Consider the following 13441-nt stretch of genomic DNA (forward strand, 5'->3'; position numbering starts at 1 on the left):
GCATCGGGAATCATGCGGTTGTAACAATTGTCAGATTTCATAAATGGTTCAAGATATCAAAATGAGGTTTTCCAAATGATAGCTTGAGAAGATACATGTATGCCGTATGATTAACATGCAAAAACGTTTTTTATTTACCAAGATATGGAAGGAACTCGTCCACACCAGTGAGAGATCAGTGCGATGGGATGCATAAACATGTCAACAGTACTTCAGAAAAACACAAGGGCCATGGTTAACCATGTCCTCAGCACCTGCGGATTGGCAGGGCATGATGAGTTAACTTGTCCACAGCAGTTAAAAGGTTAAGAAAGGCAAACTTACATTTGTACTATTTGCAGTCTTAACAAAATCTTTGGACAATGTTGACTGGAACGAACTCTTTGAAATTATGAAGGTAGCAGGGGTGTAAATACAGGACGTGAAAGATAATTTACAACTTGCATGGAAATTGGATGGCAGTTATAAGAATTGAGGGTTTGAAAGGGAAGCTGTGGTTGAGAAGGGAATGAGAGAGAGTTGTAGTCTATCCCTGGTGTTATTCAACCTGTATATTGCACAAGCAGTTACGAAAAATTTGGAATAGGAATCAAAGTCCAGAGAGAAGAAATAAAAACTATGAGGTTTACCGATGATGATGTCATTCTGCCAGAAACAGTAAAGAACTTGGAAAAGCAGTTGAATGGAATCTACATTGTCTTAAAAGGAGGATATAAGATGAAAATTAACAAAAGCAAAACAAGGGTAATGGAATGTAGTTGAATTAAATCAGGTGCTGCTAAGGGAATTAGATTAAGAAATGAACAGGCAGCAAAATAACTGATGATAGCCAAAGTAGAGACGATATAAAATGTAGACTGGCAATGGTAAGAAAAGCGGTTCTGAAGTAAGGAAATTTGTTAACATCAAAAGTAGATTTAAGTGTCAGAAAGTTTTTCTGAAGGTGCTTGTTGGATGTGTGTGTGAATTCCTAAGGGACCAAATTGCTTAGGCCATCGGTCCCTAGACTTGCACACTACTTAAACTATACACACACACCCAAGACTTAAACCTATAGCAGGAGGGGCTGCACAATCCGTCACATGACACCTACAAACAAGTGGCCACTTTGCGCTCAGTTGCTGGAGAGTAGCCTTATATGGAAGTGAAATGTAGGCAATAAATCATTCAGACAAGAAGAGAATAAAAGGTTTTGAAATATAGAGCTACAGAAGAATGCTAAATATCGGCAGGTACATCATGTAACTAATAAGGATGAACTGAACAGAACTATGAAGAAAAGAAATTTGTGGTACAGCTTGACTAAAAGAAGGGATCGGTTGGTAAGACACGTTCAGAGACATCAAGGAGTCATCAATTTAGTACTGGAGGGCAGTGTGGGAGGTGAAAATTGTAGGAGACATCTACATCAACATCTACATGGATACTCTGCAAATCACACTTAAATGCCTGGAAAAGGGTTCATCAAACCACATTCACTATAATTCTCTATTATTACAATCTCAAACAGCGTGCAGAAAAAATGAACACCTGTATCTTTCTGCGTGAGCTCGGATTTCCCATATTTTATTATGATGATCATTTCTCCTCTTATGTAGGTCAGCATGAGAAAACATTTTTGCATTCAGAGGAGAAATTTGTTGATTGAAATTTCATGGAAAGATTCCACTGCAATGAAAAACATATTTGTTTTAATGATGTCCACCCCAAATCCTGTATCATGTCAGTTACACTCTTTCCCCTATTTCGCGATAATACAAAACATGGAGCTCTTTTTTGAACAAAAGGAAGAACACAGAAAGTACAGCACAGTAGTTATTCATAGATAAAGAGGTTTGCACATGATAAAAGAGCATAAAGAGCTGCAACAAATTAGTGTTCATAAAGAAGTGCAACAAATCTGTGTCCAGACTGACGACCACAACAGCATGGAATGTGGGCTTCTGTGAAGAGACTGTCATATGAAAATTAGATACATTCTGAGACCTAAAGGGGTCATCGTAGGGGGAGTGGGGCAGTGCAAACTGTAGAGGGAGACCAAAAGGTAAATATAGCAAGCAGGTTCAAATGGATGTAGGCTGCAGTAGTTATTTGAAGATGAAGAGACTTGCACAGGATAGGGCAGCATAAAAAACTGCATCAAATCAGTGTTCAGCTTGAAGGCCACAACGACAGCCTGAAAAGTGTCCTTGTGCAAAGAGGCTATCATATGGAAAATAGTCTCAGAACATTGCAACCAAAGCTCAACAAAATGCTTTCACAACATGGGTGATCATCAGGCAGAGTAACAGCTATAAAACTTCATAAACAACAGCCTTGGTTATGTTATCATTCTGCTGACTTCTTTGGGCTCATTAAAAACTATGTCTGTGTAGGATTGGTGTCTTTCTCGGTGATTGAAGATGCGAATATTTCTCAATAATGATTTAAGCCCTCTTGTTTGTCAAAATTGCTGGTAACAATGTAGGTTACTTTTGATAGTAAGCAGTGACAAAAAGTGGTATATTGTCTTTTCACATTGCCTCAGCAATATCAGATGTCATAATAATGTCAAATGTGTAGTTTCATGACAGTTTGATTTCACAGCAACAAGAAATTTTTAAACTAAAAAACAACAAGGTTTTCCTAAATTACCTTGGCAGGCAGCTCACACCGTTATTCCCAACAACTACCCTGGATTGCTGCTCACGACAGACGCAGGTGCAGCCTGCAGTCCGGAAAATTGGAAATTTGTGGTAAGGTCTTATGGGACCAAACTGCTAAGGTCATTGGTCCCTAAGCCTACACACTACTTAATCTAACTTAAACCAACTTACGCTATGGACAACACACACATCCATGCCCAAGGGAGGACTCAAACCTCCAATGGGGATGACAAGGTGCCTCAAACCATGTGGCTACGCCACACATCTCCTGCAACCCGGGCCTGAGCATTCACAGACAGTAGTTAAGCATCTGTGAGTCATAGTTGTATGAGTGCGTGTGTTTTCCTCCTTCTGAAGAAAGACTCTTTCATCCAAAAGCTAAAATTTTAGAAGTCTTTGCATTGTTCTACCTGCAACTCAATGGTTCCTCTATGTGGTGAGTAGAAACCTATCCTTTTCATATTATTGTTATTCTAGCCTAATATAATGACAGAATAACAACAATATGAAAGTAGACTGCTATTGAGGCATGGCTATGGAGGCATTGAATTGCAGACAGGCACAATGAAAAAGATGGCTACGTATTTAAGCTTTTGTCCAAAAGCTTAAATGCATAGCAGGCATTTTCACTGTGCCTGTCTGTGACTCAACACCTCCTCTATGTGGTGAGTAGCAATCTATCCTTCCCAGATTGTTCTTAATACAATACAATAATAAAATAATCTAGAAATAAACAGTGTGAGAGTATTAGCATTAGTTGTAACTGCATTTTACTGAAGTAGCCTGTAGCAACCACTTCTGGCAGTTAATCAGTAATTTGACTTTTTCAATGTCACTGAAGGCCCCCCTTTATGGCAGGACTTATGGAACACCATGTGTTAAACAATGAAGGAGTGCTCTACCACAAGTAGTCTGAAAACAATGCTGAATGCACTCGACTGATTTCATTGCAGCCAGCAGCGATATGCACTGCAGCCTCTCTTGGGTAAAAAGTATTTTCACTCTGCTTACCTCAACTAGAATGAAGTGAACAGCTACATACTTCATAATCACACTAATGTGCATGTGTTACACTAGAGTTACCTACAAACAAAACTTTATAAGTTCTGCTTTAAACAAAATTTTATAAGTTCCCCTTTCTAGCCATGCACACTGGTTTCAGAGATACACATCCTCATTCTTCTTCAGTTTGTTCCCAGGTATAATGTATTGTAGATTATTGTAGGTAGACTGCACAAAGTATTTTCACACTTTTACAAATGTAAAATAAGGGGTGTCCATAAAAGAATGTCCTAGATTCAATGGTATATTATAACAGCTTAATTTCACTATTGACAACAAATCATATGTTAAATTGAAGGCAAATTAATGTCATTTTTCTTACAAATGTTCAATACGTGCACCCTTAGTTAATCAACACACACCCAACCTAAAATCCAGTCCTTCCCACACTCTGGTTAAGAAGCCCAGAGTAATGAAAGCAATAGCCCCTGCAAGTCTGTGTCTCAACTTTGGGAAATCCCTAGGTAGTGGCAGAATGTAGACATAATCTTTTATGAAGCCGTAAAGTAAAAAATTGTATGAAGTGAGGTCAGATGAATGTGAAGGCTAGCAGAAATGAGTTCTGCTGTACTGAAGGTTACAATCAATCTAAAGGTCAGCAACTTTGTCATTCAACCACTCTTATACAAAGAGATGCAAATGGGGAGAGCCTTCCCACTTAGATAAAAAGTTGCCTTGTCACTGAACACCACATGATCAAGAGTGTCATCTTCCCACTGTGACACTTCACCTAGAAATTTATAACATGCACCATAGTCAACTGGCTTTAAGGCACACACCAACTGTAACCGGTACAGACGCATGTGTAAATGTTTCCTTAAAACTGTCCATACTGTAATCTTTGGCATCTGAAGTTCAAGAACTGCTCTCCGAACAGACTTCATAGGACTACGAAGGCGAGATCCTCTGACACTGTCAACATCTTCTTCAATCAAAATAATGTGCTTTTCTGTTTAGACACACATCCAGTCATTTCAAACTGATTATACCATCAGCAGATGTCTTTGGCCCATAGGGGATCACAAAAATTTTAAACAAAATGCATGATGAACTGTCATTACAGATTACTCTCAGAAATCTGCAGAACACAAAATGCTTTACGCTTAGGAATCACCACTTTGTGTATATGGCGCCGCAAGTGGGAAAACAACAACAAAGCAGTACTCACAGATGTGCTTAGCTAAAACTGAGTTACTCTTTAACTGTGACCCTGAACCAACACTCTACTATGCTGTTAAAATTTACAACTGTGACAGTCTTTTATAGATACCCTGTAATATGACAAACATAGGATGATGATAAGAACACTCTCTTACCTTCTTTGTGACAAATATAAGGACACTTCCTGATGACAGAAATTCAACAAGTGACCTCAAAAGCCAGTTCCACTTAGCAGCTCCAGGGGGCAATACTTTCACTACCTGGGTAACATCTGCGTTTGCTTCACCGACATCTCCCTGCATGCGACAAAAGAAAATTAAATGCAATCATTGCCAATACAGTTGATTTGAAGATTTTTTCATTAACCCCAAAAAAATTACATATTACTACTACCTCCATGTTTCATTTCTGATTAAACTTAGCTATTATTATTCCACACAAAAGCTTCATATAACATTATTATGAAATGGAAGACAGAAATATCGCAAAAAAAACCTGCTGAAATTATGATTGGCTGGCAGGAAAATACTAGATTGTACACATGATTTTCAAATTTCATGCCCTTCATAGCTTACATTCCATGAGGATTTATAATTATTTTTTCTTTTAATTTGAAGTAACGTATATTTTTTGTTGATTTAAGGGGATAGTCCTCCCAGGAACTTCAATGATTTACCTGACAAAAGTTGTGTCTGAAAGCAAAAGAACAAAATAGAAGGGCTGTGAAGTCAATGTAAGTCTGCAAGACACATGGGTAACAGAGTTCACCAAACTCATGATTGTCACATAGGTAACGGGTCATTTTGAAGCTGCGTCTAACTTACCTGAATGAAGACCCTCGGGCCCACACATGCCTGCCAGGCCAGAACTTCAGAGAGGAGGGAGGAACTGTGGGTTTGGATATGGGCAGCAGTAAATGCAGGAGAGAACAAGGTTGAAGTCTATGTAAGAGCTCCAAAGGGCTCTTGTCACCAAACAGTGTTGCCCAGTATGAACACAAAATGTCGTGTGTCTTGAACATACTTCTCCATTTGCTGTTCTAATTGCCGAACGAACCTCTGTGGAGTGGCCACCACACTGAGCCCAGATGTCGTCATTGTGTCACTTCCAGTGTCCACCGCCTCACCAATGTTTCCACCCACCGCAATCACTGACGACAGGGCCACTTTCAGCCTCACATCTGAGTGCGCAGACCGAGGGCTCCTGGAGGTGCGAGTCACCAGAGGGGGAGGGCGGGAGGCTGTAGAAGAGATGGTGGTCACACACCTCTCTCTCTGCATGGTGTGGCGCCAGGTGTAGAAGGGTTGTCACCCTCACCCCCGCCACCCCAGCAGAGGAGGGAATGGTAACTCACTGTTACCACTACCTTTTGCTGGCAGCCCCACTCCAGAATCATACGCTGAGCCAGCTGCACGCGCAAATGGCTGTGCAAGCACACCACAGATATTACTAAATGCACTGAACTAAGGCTCACCCACTGCAGATGCGGGGATAGACAGACACTGGAGGCTCCTTCATCAGGCTCCAGTGTGAGTCTACAACTCAGTCTGCATGCGCAGACTAAAACTAGTGCCACCAGCATCAGTAATGCCTACACTTGTCCATATCTAGGACAATGTGAGCCTCTCAGTTTCAGTCTGTGCCCTGCTGTCAACCATTACTTAGAGTGCAGCACTCACAATTTGGACGTTGTTACACTAATGACCTTGTATCACCACCAGGCAGTTTCATGTTATTGTAAATTGTGCCATCATGTGTTGTAGTCTACTATTAAACAGATTATAAAAACTGGTGTTCATTTGTCTTGTGTGCCACAACAGATCAAATACACTAAGTTAATAAAAAATATGTGGAAGAGTGAAGTGAAGGTAAAGTAGTTTTGGATCAACGGTCAGAGGCCATTTTACTAAGATGGAAGAGAATTTCCTTCTTTACAGGATATAGAAATTAAGATTTTTTTTCAGCTTGAGTTTGTTCAGTAGTAAAGTGCAACACTTCTTGATGGTGCTCTGCCCTTGAAGAGGTAGTTTGTCAACATCAAATCACGAAAATAGGCATCACTTTTACTGCAAAATGAATCTCGTTCACCTTCTTTATCACACTTTTGTCTACTGTCAATCAGTGTTTTCACTGCTCCTTTTTCTCTGGTTTGTGATGAGGAGGCCATCTACTATTACGGAACAGTAGGAATGCTCACGGGCATTCTGATTAGACAAGTCCAAAAACTACTAAGCTGTGTCTATGTGCATGTGTTTCTTTTGGTGAATGGTTAACAGATGTAGCATCGATCGAGCTGATAGCTTTGTCAAACCAAAAAGCATTGTGTATAATCCGGTAGATACATCTCGTGAATATCTTTGCAATATCAGTAAGGTCATGTAACTTAAACAAGAGCCTATTAGTAAATCCCTGAAGCTTCATAATGCACTATCTCAAGAGAACCACTCCACAAAGCTAAAAGTATTTTTAGCACATTTACGACACTTCTGTGTTGAGCTGAGAAAGTTAGAATAGTCCTTGTATGCCAATAAATAATAGTTTTTTGTAGCAGATTACATGAACAAAGGTAAATAATATATTAACTCCGCATTTTCTACAAGTATTTGGTTTCTTTCAAGTCTAACCACTCCACAAAGCTAAAAGTATTTTTAGCACATTTACGACACTTCTGTGTTGAGCTGAGAAAGTTAGAATAGTCCTTGTATGCCAATAAATAATAGTTTTTTGTAGCAGATTACATGAACAAAGGTAAATAATATATTAACTCCGCATTTTCTACAAGTATTTGGTTTCTTTCAAGTCTAACCTGAAAATTAATTTTAAGAGCAAGCAGAATGGAGGAGCCCATGCTTTGAAGTTATGATGTGAAACCAACAGCTGCACTTACAGGCAGAGGTTGAGCAGATTGGGCTGAAAAAATCTAAGCCTTTATTATCTCAAAATATTTTTGATTGTTTTTGGTCGAAATGAATGTTTAAGGAGGGTAATGGATAACTAGTTTCAAGATCTGAAATCAGATGTGTCATAATTAGCATAACTTCAACCATTTAAGTATGCAATTAATTGAAAACACTGGTTTTGAACTGCCATTTCAGACAGGATTACTGCACTGAAATACATTAACTTAAGCCTAACTGATTTCTCAGAAGATTTAAGGTGAAGCTTCTCCACAAAAATAAGATTATCAAAAACGCAAACATTAAAATGAGGTCTTAATCAGTTTTGAATCAAACTAGGCAAAGAAAAATACTAAAACCTTTCCAGAACCACTTTGTCTATCAAAATAAGAGAATTCCATTCAGCAATGCCATGCTTCTGATACATGATACATAATATGTGAACATACACAACATGGCTTGTGTTCTCTGCTATCACAGTCAAACATTTATTCAAGTGTGTGTGTGTGTGTGTGTGTGTGTGTGTGTGTGTGTTTTTACAAATAAGAATGTATTAGCTAAAATAACTTTTAAGTAAACATTCCTCCACAAAAATGGTGTTTTGTATTGTAGGATGTAGCAGCTCAACTCTACTAAATGTTTTAGTAGTTACATTAATTTCAAAGGTAGCTACTTCAGAATTTTAGATCTGGCAGTAAAAACTGTTCACCAACAGAGAATAATTATAAGGGGATAAGACAACAGATAAGTCTCAAATGTCAGAACACTGCATACCATTTTAAATTTTATGTCAGTGTGTTTCTAAAAAGTGACAGCACAGGTTATTTAGTGACTCGCCTTTGTACAAAGACCTGCAAACATAGCTCACACTATTAGAAAGTATATTATGAACTATATATACGCACCTGCACAATACGTATTGGATCAGTGAGAACATCCCTTGCCAATCTCTCAACTTTCTTCTTGAAAGTAGCACTGAAAAGCAGTGTCTGTCTATCGGGTCGCACGTGGTTACAGATTGACCGCACCTGTGGCTCAAATCCCATATCAAACATGCGATCAGCCTCGTCGAGCACAAGAAACGTGACTCTTTGGAGATTTGTGGCTTTCATCTTGACCATGTCGATCATACGACCTGGTGTTGCAACTACAATTTCAGCTCCTTCCTCTAGGGCTTTTGACTGTTCCCACTTAGAGCCTCCACCATAACAGCAAACGACACGCAACCCATACACCTTCCCAAAACGTTTGGCTTCGGCATATATTTGTTGTGAAAGTTCTCTTGTGGGTGCCAAAATAAGTCCCACAGGGCCTTCACCTGGTGACAGCTCACGCTGGTCGGCAACATGTACCAGCATGGGCCAGACAAAGGCAGCAGTTTTTCCAGACCCTGTTTTGGCAATCCCTATTATGTCCCTCCCAGCCAATGCAGCAGGAACTGCCTGGGCCTGAATGGGTGTCGGCTGAGTATACTCAGACTTTCGAACTGATTTCATCAGAGCTTCATCAAATCCGAAGTGTGCGAAGCTAGTCACTGGATGAGGTGGATCTGGACCCGTTACCTTAAAACAAAAAAATACATGGTGAAACACACAGGGATTGGAAAAGAAACTATTTATAATAAATATGGATACAGCAACAAAGAACTTTTCTTGAGTGTGACACATTGTTCAAAATAATGCTTTAAACAACTGTGTGAAAATAAATCTAGATTAGCACATCAGAAACTCGATAACATTTTGATTCAATTGTGATTCTGAATCCCAGCAATGTTAAAAGTTTTGTTTTGGTTCTTGGTATTTCAGCTATTTGCATAATGCTAAAATAATATCAGTTTCAAAAGAGAGAAAAAAATTAATATCTAATGATAACCCTTGGACACCTCGATGTAAGAAGTTTGAGCTACCCCAAATAATGCATCTGAGGAAGCATTATAACAACTAAAGAAACAATAAAAATGGTAAGTTGCCAGAGAAAAGGACTACTTGGAACAGGATGGTATCTACATTGCTCTAAGATAAACAGTAAAATGTTAATAGCAAAAGTACAGTTCAATATTTATCATTTCCTTTGCACAGTTGTTAAATTACACCTTGTAAATTGGCCCCCTCCAATCAATTTTAAAATGAAGTGTACATGAACTTAACTGTGATTCACACTGCATGGCTGAAAACAGAACTTATGGGTACCTCTGCATTACATATTCTGGACATTTATGGGAACATGTTTAACTGGAGTTTTCACAACTGTACTAAAAAAAGAGAATATTTATCTGTACAGCTAATAAACTCCTGCCCAGTGGTAAGTGATTATTGGGAATACATGCACATTTATGCAAAACTGGAAGTAGAGTACTACAAATATGGGTTGCAACTTGAAAGTTGTAAGAGTCAAAGTTTGCACCCATGTGTTACAAGCTGTGGAACCAAAAACATTAAGTGCAAGCATGTAGTAAAAAACAGATCAATAAATGACAAATTGTAAGGATAACACAAGGCCATTGTATGTTTTGGGAAGTCTCATTCACATGAATAAAGAATCCTCTTTCAAGCATGGTCAAACTTCTAGCAACAGAAAACCTCCACAAAAAAAAAAGGACAAGACAGTGAAAATAAGTGTAGGGAAGTGCCATGATACAGACTGACTTTACAGATTTATTTGTTTGTAGCTAGATATGCAGCTCCACATAAATCACCTCACAGTTAACATAAACAAGTGCATGCTATGCCACCCACCGCAGCAAGTGTAAGACTGTATATGAACAGAAACAAAAGTCATCTTTGAATTTTTGTGTGTGTGTGCATGTCCTCAAATGGATTGTAACAGAGTGTACATAGTGAACCCTAATCATGCCCCACCCCCTTTTGCTTATTCTATTTGTAGGTGGTGCACAACACGGAAGACATATTGGTGAAAACCACAAGTAAATGCCCAAATTTGTCTCATTTTTACATAATGGTAACTGTGCAAAAGGTGTGGAACATCCTGACAGATTAAAACTGTATGTGAGACTAGTAAATGAATCTGCAATCTAGTCATTAGTTGCAAATGCTCGTGTGGCCTAAGCTGTTTGTGCACACCTAATGGCCCATCTTCACAGCTTCAAATCTATCAGTACCACTCACCAACTTTCCAAAACTGACAGGACTTCTCCTACATAAAGTTTTAGATTAGTCTAATCCAGGAAGAAAGAATATATGTTGCAGATAAATGGCCCAGTCACAGCCTACCGTGGTCAGGACAGATAATTAGTACCTCAGCTGCAGTGAGGGGTGCTTCTGTAAACCATGGAACGTTGGGAGGAGGGGGTTGGGGGCTTTCCTCCCACATCCTCAGCCTCTCTGTGATTGTAAATCTCATTGCTTTGCAATGCAGACATGGTAGTGCAGAGCATAGAAATTCCTTTAAATTAGACAATGTGGATATTTTCAACAGTGTGTGTTTCATCTACTTTCAGTACACCCCAGTCTACCTTAGCTTTCCTGTCACTGAACTATTCACAGAACTGTGCATTGATAATTCTCTTTGTAGTTACCTTATGCAGCAGATGACAATTGCGGGGAATTCTGTATATTTTCATTTATCTTCTGCAAAGCAGAGTAGTTATTTTTATGACATGAAAAACCATTGCTCTTAGTGGCTCTTTATCAATATTTTTCTTCCAGTGATACAGAAGACGCAATATATTTTTATTGAAGACATATCCATCAATTTACAGAACGTTACGCATGTACTTCCCGTCATATTCCGCAAGGTGAGGATCACATATACTCATCCCTCACTCACTGTTTTAATTCTACCAATTTCCTGCAATGGGTGATAATTTTAATTCTTATGTAAATAATTGGTTATCTAAAAACTGTATTCTGCAGTATTTGGCACTTCTTCTAACTGATGTATAGAAGAATCTAAGCTTATAGCTACTTTCTTTTTGGTGGGCTAAATGTTCCTCTTAATCATTTTCACTTGCATATTCACCTGCATCCCACATTATAATATTTTTAGTCACTTTTCTCTTTGACCTCATCGTGTTTTCACATCGATTTCAACTCATTTTCGCCTTTCACTATTGACCCTACTCCCTCGGGTTTCACCTTGTTTCCCCATACCTCACCTGTATTTTGCCCCCCCCCCCCCCCCCTGCAAGTATTTTTATGTAATATACGTATTTTTAACCCCCATCAAGGATCCTTGCTGCTCCCATCTGTACCAATACAGAAAAGCTTCCTTATCCCTAGCCAGAACCCAGTCCCACATACTGTTCCTGCATTGCTGGCTGGTTCATGAAATCCCCGAAATGGCCTTAACATCAAATTACCCATCTCCGGCTGCAGCCCATTCTTCCACAATGACCTCCATCTGCCCAGTTTCTGCCAGTCCTTAGCCCTCATCAGCCTAGTCCTGCAAACCCTTTTAAATTAGGCCCAAACCACCTTGCAATTATCTCGTCTCCATTTGTAAAGTTCTCCTGCTCTGCAGTCACAAATTCCTGTACCCCACTCTCACACTGAAACTCTTGCCACCTGAAAGAAAAGCAACATGCACAATGCCACCTCAAAAGACCCTACATCCTATTCATCACTTACTCTCATTTTGGACTACCAGTATCCATCACTTGTACAACAGCCTCCAAACTTCCATCACATCCCCTCATAGCTGACAAAACCTGCCACACAGACCTATTACATTTACCACATTGTCAGAAACTCCCTCCCATGCAATACAGAATCCACAACCTAAAGAGACCTCGAACATAGTCATGATCATTTCCTCCAAAAGCCTTAGTCCCGTAAACGTATCTGTCCTCTTCAAAGGCCTTCCCTTTCGTCCCACTTCCAAGCTCAACCATCTGGATTTGTCAAAGACTTTCTGTCCTTCTGCTGGTCCCTACAGTGGAAACATTTTTTCATCACCAACTCTACCAACCAGACTCAACTCAAAACCAATTTTGAAACCTGCCTGACTCAGTTCACTCCTCCACCCACCCTCACCGTCCCCACACCATCCCGTTAACATTCCACAATTTCTTAACCTCAAACTTTGCCTTACCATCATTCCTCAAATCCTTCAACATGGAAGATAACCTTATACCCACCGAAAAAAACAGCAACACACCACCTAAAAACTGATCCCAACTTCATAATCCTACCTGCCAACAAAGACTCCACCACTGTGGTCTAAAACTGGAGGAATTACCTGGCAGAAGAACTCTGCCAGCTGTGAGATTCTTCCACCTAGAAACCTTGCCACAGAACCCCTTTACAGAAATCCAACAGAATTTCCAATTGCTCCTCAAATTTTTACTCCCATCCCAGAACCTCTCCCCTCAGTTTATCTCTCTCCTTACGCCTACCACTCCCAACACTCCTACTACATATTTCCTAAAGTTCATAAACCCAACCCCCTGGACACCCCATTGTGGCCAGTTACTATGCCCACTGAGAGAGTCTCTGCTTTCGTAGACCAACACCTTCAGTCTATTACCCGCAACCTACCCCCATGAGCCATGACCTTGTCATCGGTGGAGAGGCTTGCATGCCTCAGCAACACAGATAGCTGTACCCTAGATGCAACCACAACAAAGGGGTATCTGGTGAGAGACCAAACAAACATGTGGTTCCTGAAGAGGGGCAGCAGCCTTTTCAGTAGTTGCAGGGGCAACAGTCTGGATGATTG

At 39.8% G+C, this 13441-nt stretch overlaps 1 protein-coding gene across 2 annotated transcripts in view; it reads right to left on the reverse strand.

Annotated features, from left to right (window-relative positions):
* LOC124789596 (ATP-dependent RNA helicase DDX42) overlaps nt 1-13441 on the reverse strand; it is a 78842-nt gene that overhangs the window by 41991 nt on the left and 23410 nt on the right. For both annotated transcript variants that reach the window (XM_047257005.1, XM_047257006.1), the window contains exons 5-6: nt 8671-9327; nt 5024-5164 (exon numbers count right to left, since the gene is read on the reverse strand). In XM_047257005.1, coding sequence (XP_047112961.1) covers nt 5024-5164; nt 8671-9327 — 798 coding nt within the window. The remainder of the gene's footprint in view (nt 1-5023; nt 5165-8670; nt 9328-13441) is intronic.

The sequence above is a fragment of the Schistocerca piceifrons genome, chromosome 3 (assembly GCF_021461385.2).
Source record: "Schistocerca piceifrons isolate TAMUIC-IGC-003096 chromosome 3, iqSchPice1.1, whole genome shotgun sequence".
In the NCBI taxonomy this organism is placed as follows: Eukaryota; Metazoa; Arthropoda; class Insecta; order Orthoptera; family Acrididae; genus Schistocerca; species Schistocerca piceifrons.